General features: G+C 35.9%; 2 protein-coding genes across 2 annotated transcripts; one reads left to right on the forward strand and one right to left on the reverse strand.

Annotated features, from left to right (window-relative positions):
* Positions 1–1991: 1991 nt before the first annotated feature.
* Positions 1992–6303, forward strand: LOC147484541 (nudix hydrolase 16, mitochondrial-like). Its single transcript, XM_086580264.1, has 4 exons — positions 1992–2231; positions 2531–2645; positions 4139–4222; positions 5816–6303. The coding sequence occupies exons 1-4, from the start codon at positions 2161–2163 to the stop codon at positions 6110–6112; spliced, it is 567 nt and encodes a 188-aa protein (XP_086436390.1). The 5' UTR covers positions 1992–2160; the 3' UTR covers positions 6113–6303.
* Positions 6304–10751: 4448 nt separating this feature from the next.
* LOC147484542 (sigma factor binding protein 1, chloroplastic-like) lies at positions 10752–11201 on the reverse strand. Its single transcript, XM_086579765.1, has one exon. The coding sequence runs from the start codon at positions 11199–11201 to the stop codon at positions 10752–10754; it is 450 nt and encodes a 149-aa protein (XP_086435891.1).
* Between the last annotated feature and the right edge of the window lie 405 nt (positions 11202–11606).

Raw genomic sequence — 11606 nt, forward strand, 5'->3', positions numbered from 1 at the left:
AAAATGGATGCAACTGCACTAAACTAACCTCAATGAATAATTAACGGGAAATAATAAATTTGATACAATTGCATTGAACAAATAAACCTAAAAAAATAATTAACGGGAAATTGGAAATTGGATGCAAATGCATTGAACTAACCTCAAAAAAGAACAATTAACGGAAATCGGAATTGGATGCAACTGCATTGAACTAACCTCAAAGAACAATTAACGAAAATCGGAAATGGATGCAAACTACATTGAACTAACCTCAAAGAATAATTAACGGAAAATCGAGAACTTGATGCAAATGCATTGAAATAACCTCAAAGAATAGTTAACTGGAAATCGAAAACCAGATGTATAGTAACTGCATCGAACTACCATCAAAGCATAAATAACCAGAAATTGGAAACTAGATGCGAACTAACCTCGAGAAATAATTAACGGGAAATCATAAACTGGTTGCAGATGTATTGAACTAACCTCAAAGAGTAATTAACGGGAAATTGAAACCTGGATGCAAATGCAATAAACTAATCTCAAAGAATAATTAACGAAACATTGAAAACTAGATGCAACTGCACTGAATTAACTTTAATGAATAATTAATGGGAAATCAGAAACTTGATACAATTACATTGAATTAACCTCAAAGAATAATTAATGGAAAATCGAAAACTAGATGCAACTACATTAAACTAGCATCAAAGAATAATTAAAGTAAAATCGGAAATTTGATGCAAATGCATTAAACTAACCCCAAAACATAATTGTATTGTATGTAGGGAGAATATAATGTCTCGACAAGTATAGTTTTGCATTTTAAATAGTATTTATTATAATTATTTTATTATGATTGGGAATGTCTTGCTATTCAAGTAGCTTCAATATCATATTCGCCATATTGGGCATTCTCACAAAATTTCAATCAAACTTCTATTATTAAATAACCTAACAACAAAAATAAGTCGATGAGTTTTATCAAAGTTTGATGTTGTCTTTTTATAGAGAGTGATGCAAGAAAATTGAATGAGTGATCAATATAATTTCCATATCTCATAGTTGTGCATAGTTGCTAATATTTTTTAGAATAATTTAATATAACGACAGCCGTTCGTAGGACGGGTTCGAAAGCTAGTAAGATATTGATATCAACACACTTAATAAAAGGAAAATAAACAGGTGATCTAACCTTTTTCGCAAACACCGACTAAGACTTTTCCATTCAAGCCTTCTTCTCTAATTCCATATGCGAACTTTTCCTCGGTGGTTCTTCAATATATTGGAGATTTGGAGTTCACTCTACTATACAATAAACAAAAATATTACTAATTGATTCTTTGTATAATGCTCGGAGAGTCGATGATAGATCGTTCTTCACAAATAAACAGAGAAAAAAAAAATATTTCACACGTAGAGATTGAAGTTTTAGAAGAAGTGAAATAGATGAGAGAGTTGCACATCTAATGGGAATCAGCCAGCCTTCCGATCTCAAAATTGCACTTGCACTAAATTGAAATTTAAGTGATCCACTTGGCAAAACCATGTACTTGGAAATTGCCACATAGAAAAAAAATTGTCCACCACACATGTAATATAGAGAGGTGATAATAATAATAATAAGGCCTGGGCTACCACGAGAATATCCTCATAGGGATGAGGGTTCCGAGACCGTTATGAGATCCAACGGTCTGAAAAAAAAAAAAAAAAAAAAAAAAAAAAAAAATTTTGTCTGCCACGTGGACAAAGTTGCCACGGTGATAAACACAAAGTAAAAAAAAGTATAAAAAAGGTTCCAGCTGACTTCTTCTTCGAAGTCCACCAACAGAGTCTTCTTCTTTTTCTTTTCTTAATTATAATCCACATCACGTAATCCACGTGGCCCCACCACGATCTCTCTCCGTTCCCTACGCTCTTCTTATTAACCTAACAAAACAAGTCCCTTACTCAAAACTAATTCCAATCTAGGGTTTCTCTCTCTCTCTCTCTCTCACTAACTTATTAACTTACATTGAAAAAATCATGCAGTGGATACTACTCGATCAGATTAAATGCCACTTTGTGATGTGATGGAACAATGATGGTCATCATGATTTCAAGAAATGATGAATCAGAACAAGAAAATATTTGTTGATATTACAAGTATAATAAATTGTTGTTATTATTATTATTATTATGTCTGATTTGGTGGCCCGTACGGGTCGTCTTCATCAGCGTTACGAGGATGGTTATCGACTTGTGGCAGGGTATATTTCTCTTTTACATCTATTTATGTCATTTTCTATTATTTAATCGATCTGATTTTTTTTTTTATATGTAATATGAAAATGTCAATGTATGGTTGATAGGAATTTGAATAAAATAATGTTAAGTTTAGTAGTCCAAATAGGATTATGATTACTATGCTTTGGGCAAGGCCCGCAATGGAGATTATAATAAAGATGGAGTGTGTGACACAATTGTTAACAACCTATAATATGTAGCTTAAGGAAATGTGCTAGAACTTAAAGGTGATTATCTTATCTATAGTTTGAAATTTTCGTAGGTGTATTCCGTTCAAGTACAGAGATTCTGGTGAAAATTGTGGTGGGAAGACTAAGCAAAATCTTCAGGTGCTAATGATCAATTCAACTAGTGGACCAGGTCTTTTGTTTCCGAAGGTATGGACCTTCCTGGATAAATGCATTACTCGTATTATCAAAGTTTAGTTTACATTATGTACTTTAGTTCAAAAGTAGGCCGTTTTTATTTTCTATTGGGGCTTTTGTTTATATATGGTAATTTGTGCTGATGTTTGCTGTTTAAGTTTTAATATTGATTGAAGCAATCAATGACATCAGAATTTTAAACTCTAAACAGCATAGGGTGGATGCATTAGTTTTGCAAGAAGACCATGCCACATTATTGCGTCAATATGTGGTGCTCCTATTTTGGACTAGTCGGTTCCAAGGCATCCAGGCAAATAGTGATTTAGGCAAGTTGTAACTAAGCTTATGGAATGTGGGGATACTGAGTGACATCTTTTGGGTTTTGGTTGGGTAGGGTAGGGTAGGGGTAGAGTATTATTCCTTGTGGAATAGATGTCTCGGGTTGGGGTTATTCATATGCTAGGCTTTTCTGGATGGTTTATATGTGTATGAGGCATACTCTTGAAGTGAGTTGAACAACACAGAACATTTTACCATGGTCTGGATTTTGATGTTACCCATACAATCAGGGGATTTGAGGAGGTTGTGGGTCTAATGACTTGTTGATATGCATATGTGTGGGTAAAACTCATGTGGTCTGTTATGTAGGGTGAGTAGGTGACCATGTTCTCTGCATGGGGGATCACATTTTATTTGTATTTGTATCTTTAAGAGTAGTGTAGTATTAGTGTACTACTGTTAAGACTATTGCTATTACTATTACTCTGGATTCCATATATCAAATTGGATATCGTATGATATATCGTTTTTCATTTTTAGCGTATCGAGTATCGAATCATACCGTGTATTGTATGATACAACTTAAAATAAATTTTTGTAGTATTATATGTGTTTGCGCATGTGTGTAATTTTCGTGTACAATATTACTAATGTATGGTAAAAATGTCATCATATTTAACCGCTAGGCCCAAATTAGTATTATACATAAAGGGTAAACTAGCTCTTAGTTGAGTAAGTAAAGATTACTTTGTATTATGGTTGTTTTTTTTTATCAAAACTATAACCTAAGATGGCTTTGTAAAGCTTAGAAAAGAGAAGAAAAAGTTAAATGATTCTTGAAGACCCATTTTCGGATTGGAATTTCCATGATTTCACTTGTTAAAGTGTATCGTCCGATAGAGGATGTATGTTGTATTGTATGGTATGATACGTTCCCCGTATCGTGCAATACTTCAAATTTCCTATACAGTAGTATGATACATATCACTTTGCTTCGATACGATACATATCGTGTATCGTACGATATTGATAACTATACTGGATTCTGTGTAGCTGCTTTTCGCGTATGCTTAGTTATCAGTTATGTAAGACTTAAATTGGTAATATATGCCAGTATCGTCAATTTTTATGATGAATGCACATATTTCTAGTTTTGTTTTCTTCTGAAGAAACAGAAGGGATTGGATTGTTCTTGGAGTCATGGAATCATTATGGTTTGCTTGTAGGGAGGATGGGAGAATGATGAAACTGTCGAGCAGGCAGCAACACGGGAGGCTATAGAAGAAGCTGGAGTCCGAGGAGAAATAATGGTGACAATACATTTTGTATAAATGCTTGTGTATTTTACTTATTTTTCATTTTTTATTTTGTGAAATATGTGCTCATGATCATAATAAATTTAAATCTTCATCTACGCCGTTGTTCTCCATTGACTTTGGAATTGCCTGTGTAGGTTGTTACAGAAGTTGCATTATAGTCTTAGTCTTACTTTCACATCCCCTTTCCCTAGATCATCTTGGTAGTTAAAGCAGCTGTTCGAATTTTTGATATTGTGAGATCTGCTCGCTATTGTAGTTATAACTGATACGACATCTGTAAAGGTTCAAAACGGAAAAGATAAAACTACTGCAGAAAAAGTTCAGAAAGAAAAGAGGTTTTTAATCAAACAACTGCTGTGTTAAATTCCAGCAAAGGACTACACCAATAAAGACTTGGTCACACAGACATGACACGACCCTTATTGAAAACAAAACAACACTATGAGTTTGAGTTTAATCAAACTCCGACAGCCTCCCTTAAAACTCAAACTTTCAGAACTGCAAACCCCATCTTCTGCTTCAACTTGTAGAAGGCGCCAGCCTTCAATGGCTTTAATGAGAATGTCGGCAACTTGATCTTCAGACTTGCAAAGCTCCATTGCAACATCCTGGTCTTTGACAAGCTTGCGTATATAATGAAATTTGATTTTGATGTGCTTGCTCCTCCCATGAAGCACCGGGTTTTTAATGCATCAAATGCGGTCTAAGTCTACACTTTTCCCATGTCTAGTTCTAGTATCTTTCAAGGTCGTAGATATCCTTTCTCACCAAAGGCCAAAGAGGGTGTGAAGGAGTACTTTTTCTAGTATAGACCAACAGCGTCTCACATAATAGTTCCTGAGCGGATTATGCCCCCAATTTCCCAAATAGCATACAAACTAAGCCTAGTTGAATGTACTGCGTACCACTTCAGGTGCCATACCCTGTCCCACATAACGAAGGGACCCACATTCCAGGTATCATATGTGCGAGATCCCTTCCCTACGTACCGTTGTAGTTGGCGACGCTGGGCATGTAGTTCACACAGATCATAGCCAACCCTAGCACAATGAAATCGGGTCGAGTTATTCATTTCATTTTTCAGACGAATCTTTAGCGTAGACGGAAATAGTGCAGGTAGGGACAATGAATATTTACACTTGCTGCTAAGGCGATCAAGTATGGTCTGATTGTGGTCGGCAGTCTAGTGCAACATATCACTATGCAGGCAGAGTTTCATGGTAAGTATCAATGAAGATGGAAAGTCATTAAATGCAATCTTGATCCATTGCAGACTGCGATATGTGGTGATGTGATCTGACATAGTAGAGTGTGATGCTTAGTAATGTGTGGTGGGCAGTGACATGTTAAAATTTGTAGTGGCAGTAGACTTTTATAAAACCATAAGCATAGAAATCTGATACTTGGTTCGACTTCTGTTTCTGTGTGCTGTCATGCTAGTCTTCATTTGTTCCCCACACAATAATTGTCAAACTTATATCCTCTTCTGGTCCATTTGTTTTAGTGTCGGTGACGTATTTCATCCTCTCTATTTTCCTTGTTGTTTGGATTGGGTTGGCCTAACTTTCATATATACTGTGTCAGGATTGTTTGGGTCGTTACCGTTTCAAGAGCAAAACCCACCAGGATGAGTTTAGCCCAGAAGGCTTATGTGAAGCTGCAATGTTTCCTCTGTTTGTCAAGGAAGAGCTCAACTCATGGCCTGAACAGAACACACGTCAGCGGAGATGGCTTACCATCCCTGAAGCAGCAGAGAATTGTCGTCATGCTTGGATGCGAGAGGTCCTTGAAGAAGGTTTTTGCAAGTGGCATGAAGAGAAGTTGAGTGCTGGGAAGGGCAATAGTGCCTTCTCTGTATCTTCCTCTCCACCAGACCAGTAGTGGTGGGTTCACTGGCACATTTGAAAACTTGTAAGAAGTGTGTGCTTTCTGGTATCAGTGGTTGTTTAGTCTCTTCATTTACCTGCATTTATGTTTCTTTCACCGTTTTTTTTGCCTGTGAATTCTCATGTTACTGACTCCAATGTAACTGTACTCAATTGAAAACTACAATTTAGGACACTTTTAGTTCAGCTCTTGACTCGAGTTCTTAATTGCTCTCTCTCTCTTTCTCTCTCATTTTTCCATAAACATAATTACTGGCTTCTATTCATAGCACAACTATCCCCAGAAAACTGTAGCCCCAACTGTGGGAGAGTTCTCTTATTTCAGAGGTTTGTTGTCTTGGCAGCCTTATCGGAAATTTGGAGGTGGTTGAAATTTGGGTTTAAACAGAACAAGTTAGTCGGTTCAAACTACCCATTGCAGAACATCACCGTAAACTGGTACAGGTCACAACCCCGCGATCGGAACTAGATGTGTAGTAACTAGATATGCGCTTATGAACTGTAAAGTGTCCGGTTGGTTATGCTTTTAGTTGATGATTGTAATGCTTTGAGCCTCATTGAATCCTTTAATGATATGAATGAATTCAGGTAGGAGTCCGCCTAACCGCAGAATCAATCAGAATAAAGATCGAGAAAAATTGGATCCATGTGAGCTATCCATTCGTGCCATTTTTTCAGCGATAGCTCTTACTGATCATACTTCAGACAATAATTGGATCCATGTGAGAGAGTGTGAGCCTAAAACAGTTTATACAATGATTAGGAAGAAAATACAAAATTGTCTCACAAACATCTGCATTGGTGGCGTGACAGCTATACATCGTACTTTGGTAGGCCTCCTTGGTCCGCTCAACGTGCTGTAGCGCATGAGCCCAGGCCCCAGGATGATAACTGATAGAGAAGTCAGTACTTCCCCCAAACTCCCAAAGTATACCAATGGACCAAAAACGAAGGAAACAGTTGACGATGCTCCCAGGATTTAGTGATTTACAAGTAACTTGTTTCTCCGAAAAAAGACCAAGCAAAGAAACAAGAAAAGAAAGCTACTGCTACCGTCTTGCCAACTAATTATCGATGAACAAGGTGTTCCATTTCACCATCACGTCTAGAAAAAGAATATAACATTTTTCCATGTTGACCCGCCCCGCCCAATTCAAACTATAAATGTTCACGTCAATAATGGAAACTCAGCTTCACCCCTAAATGCCTAAAAGTTGCGTCGTTCCTTGACTTCCAAAGCATCAATATCACAGCTTAAGATGGAAGTTTTCTTAGCTTTTCTCTGATAGAGCCCGCATGGCTGCATTGAACATCCAGTCACACCTAGTTAAGAGTCGTTAAAAGATGTGAATAAGAGTGAGCTCAGCATACATGTCTAGTGAATATTGCAACAGAGAAACAAATGATCAATAGTCTGTAAAGAAGAAAACATGCATCCATATATATATAGGGGATTAGGGGTAATGACAATTGAGTTATTGTTTGGTCGTACTTTGTAAGTTCCATATCGGTGCCTCACGTTCAATTGTTTTTCTATATGTAGGCACATGCGTGGTCAATCTTTCGACCTATGAGAAACTTGTAATTAGTGGGCAGGGTGGTCACTATTGTCAGATCTTTGAGAACAATGATATTATCTCTGAGCTTCACCAACGTATTTAATTTGGGATCCCATTTAGTTTTTGCAAACAAAACCGTATGAATTTTCCTTTTGTTTCTTTCCCATGAACTCTCTTTTGCTTTATTGTTATTATTTTATATTATAATTACTATTGGGATTAACAAGATTGTAGAGATTCGTTATGAAAAGTTAGAAGTATATGAGAAACATTCAAAAGGTAAATGGATAGTACTATGGTACTATTATGTGTCGTAGTCATGACCTTAAATATATGCTTATGTTAATTAACTAAATGATCTATGATGGTTCAAGTTTAGTATTTATAAACTTGGAAATGCAACTCGCTTAAAGTCCAAGTTGTTTTCACCGGGACCAAACTGTTAGAAAAATGGATTTGCACCAATCCATTGAGATATGAATGAGTAATTTGTGTTCCAAATTATCTCAAATTGAGATGAAATGAGTTTCTCTAAAGTGAGAAAAACCTTTTTGAAAAGATGCACTAGTTCGAAATAATGTATTATGCCGAAAAGATGCGACCTTTCAAAATGTGCACTGGTTCGAAACAGTATATCATGCCGAAAATGTGTGACCTTTTGAAATAGGCACTGGTTCGAAATAATGTTTTATGCCGAAATAGTATGTTTTTTCAAACATGTGACTTTTCAAAAGTTCTTTACTTTTTCCCAAGAGTCACATGTTGTTTTCGAAGTCACATCACTTTATCATAGTGGATGAATTTGGAGAAAAAAGATCACCGGATCATCTGAGTTCGATCTTTCTCTTTCTTTTCTCTGATTCTTAGTCCAATATTATGTTGTGTTATTTGAGTCTATAGAATTGAAGTCTTGGCTTTTACATAGAAAGAAATGCGGATATCTTGGGAGATAGTTTCATCAACCTTCAAGACCGTGAGGAGAAAATCTCTTAAGGACATATTAAATCTTCACTAGGCTCAGATTTAATTATTAGTAAATTAAGTTTATTAATTGAACTAAAAATTTGTTCATGATATATTTATTATATCAATTTGATTTTCTTGTTTATTTAACAATAAATATATTTTTAGAATAAATTTCCTACACAAACTACATTTTCAAGCGAGTTGCAGCGCTAAGAAGAGACTCCAATTCTCATCAATATGAAGTTTGGAGGACACATACCCCGTCATACAGGGGCGGATCTACATAGATAATGAGAATATTACGCGTAATAGTCAATCCAGATAAAGAAAAGGTGGATACACAAATGCGCTATGACGTTACTCATGTATAGACTATAGACAACATGAAGTACTTTCGTACGGCAATAATATACAATTAACGTTAGCCCCATTGGCTCATCAATAATTATTTGAATGAAGAAATTGTTCTTCTAGAATACACAATCTTCCAAGGTGTCACAATGAAAGCTCAGTACAGCAAAAAAAATGATATTCCCTTAAGAAAGGATCATTTGATTAAGCAACGCGGGGATCACGTACGTAATTATTCGAAATGTCTATTCGAGTTGTATAGTTCCACACCACCTACTGAAACAAATTTCACCGGTTTATTAAGGCCTGTCCGCATTTAACGTTATAGCACCATTATCTCTGATTATTAGAGGACAAAACAATGCATCTGAGCTCTCTTTAATTTTTCATCTCATCGCTTGATTGAAGTGACTCGTGAAGTATTCAAGCATGTTTTAAATTAATAGGAATTGTGACTCCAAGTTTTAACGCCGAAACAGCTAGCACACAACTCGATCCAATTCCAAATTTCCAATCACATCATGGGTCAGGACTCAGGACCATTGAACCGGACCCCAAGACAGTTGCATCTGAAAGATTCTTCATTAATGGTAGTAATAACACATCTGAATCACATTAATATAATCTAACTGAGCCGATAAATGATTAAGATTGATTATCATCACATTTAAGAGAATGATCATGAAATGGAGTATCCAAACAATTCTACATTGCATATTTTGCGTCTCTTATTATTATCAATCAAAATGTAAGAAGTAGTTAGAGGAGAAATGGAGAATGTGAACATCTATAGTAAGGAAGTACTACTATATCAAAAGGCCAGCTTTATAGGTTACTACAATTCCTGCAGCAAATATAATGAAGAAGAATGATTTTAAGAAACTAGACTAACTCTCAACGTTATATTATCTCAGTTCACGGCAAAGAATTGAAAGTTGTTATGTAAATACAAAACATGACATCCCTGACCCATCCCAATAACAATTGATACTTGAACAGCAGTAAAAGCGTAAGAGCTAGACTATAAGACTATGTGAGTCTGTCAGTCTGTATACCTTTTCATTTTTCAACAGGAGCTCATCCTGAAAACCTCCTGTTAATCACACCATGATCACTGTTATGCACGTTATATATGTAAACTATTGGGGCTTGTTTCCACCTCTAGGCTCTAGCTCGCCGGCTACATATTGTGCAGATTGGATCATCTACGTCTTGACAGCTGGGAGCGGTGACATAATTAATATGATGTAAGAAACTGGTGTCAGTGGTGTCACAAAGAGGGCCGGGACATAGTCCAGAGCTTGATTTAGGACTCAAATGTACTAAGCTTACTTAAAGTAATTCAAGCAAATAATAATAATATAAAAATCAAGATACAACTTTGTTTAATTTCTCTTAAAATATAATGTGTTTTTATTCTGTCGATCAGCACTCTCTAATATTGACAAAAAAAAATCTCACATTTCATGGCGGATAGTGTCACTACTGTACTGTGTAATAAGTCGAGATAATATATTGTAATTAACAATTAAACACTATTGAAGTTGATCATTAACTCAACCAAGTGAAAACAAATAACTCCAGGAGAGTAATTGCATGCTCTTAGCATGAATTTTTGCAGCAATAGTGCTACCAATATATCCAAAGACAATAGTTAGATTAAAAAAAAAAAGGCCTAGTAGAAACTAAAAAACATAACATGATAACAAAAGCAAATTAGACATAGTAGATACCCACTAATCACAGATATGTACATCTTCAAGGCTTCTCAACTGGTTGACAGATATCATGCAATAGACCAGAGGGAATAAGTCCATTGAAATTTTCTATCATGAATGGGCTAAAAACTCGATCAAATGGCTCAAACTGCTCGAACGTCGAATCCAAGGTCCTTATTGTCTCACCATAAGGTTCCACCCCTGGAACATGTTGGACAACTTCTTCTCTATCATTTGAAATTTCCATCCCTTCACTAGGAACTGTTCCAAGAACGACTCCTTCATTAATACCCTCCATCTCTGATGAATACCTTGAAGCGTCTCCTATATCAGAGTCTTGACCAGTTAATTCTTGTACTAATGCTCTAAAGTCTGATGCACTAGTCTTAACCTTCATGGGATTTGAGATGTACACAACTTTAATTGGTTTTTTCTTGGACTTGGCTTGTTTTGATGAACCTTTTGTTTGGTGAACACTTAGTTTATCCATGAAAAAGTGGATCAAAGAGAGCAATGAGTGTTGTAAAAGTTGTCAAAAATAAAATAATAATGTGTGCAAGCAAGTGGTTTTCGGTAGTTTCTTGGAAGATAAGAGTGCAAGAAATAAAAGGGTGGTTTGATAGAAAATTGGAAACTAAGAAGAAATTAGATTTGAGGTTGAAAGAGGAAAGTTTTACAAATTCGTTGTTTGCAATGAATATTTCAATAATTTCTTCCCACGTGACCTTCTCTGAAAGGTGCAGCAGGACAATGGTGGGTTTTGTTTCTCCTTTAATATGTTGCCACGTGGCATACGATATGGACCCTAACGACACGATAATATTTTCGTACACCCTTGTGTAACGTTTCACTTCATGGATTGAGTTAGAGCCATTGATTGGATCATCAAAGACGT

This window comes from Coptis chinensis, chromosome 8, assembly GCF_015680905.1.
Source record: "Coptis chinensis isolate HL-2020 chromosome 8, ASM1568090v1, whole genome shotgun sequence".
Lineage (NCBI taxonomy): Eukaryota > Viridiplantae > Streptophyta > Magnoliopsida > Ranunculales > Ranunculaceae > Coptis > Coptis chinensis.

Excerpts from the sequence above, each read along its gene's own strand:
- LOC147484541 (XM_086580264.1), top strand. The coding sequence starts at position 2,161 with ATGTCTGATTTGGTGGCCCGTACGGGTCGTCTTCATCAGCGTTACGAG. Across the intron at positions 2,232-2,530 it reads GGTTATCGACTTGTGGCAGG|GTGTATTCCGTTCAAGTACA; the intron begins GTATATTTCTCT and ends AAATTTTCGTAG. Across the intron at positions 4,223-5,815 it reads GAGTCCGAGGAGAAATAATG|GATTGTTTGGGTCGTTACCG; the intron begins GTGACAATACAT and ends ATACTGTGTCAG.
- LOC147484542 (XM_086579765.1), bottom strand. The coding sequence starts at position 11,201 with ATGGATAAACTAAGTGTTCACCAAACAAAAGGTTCATCAAAACAAGCC.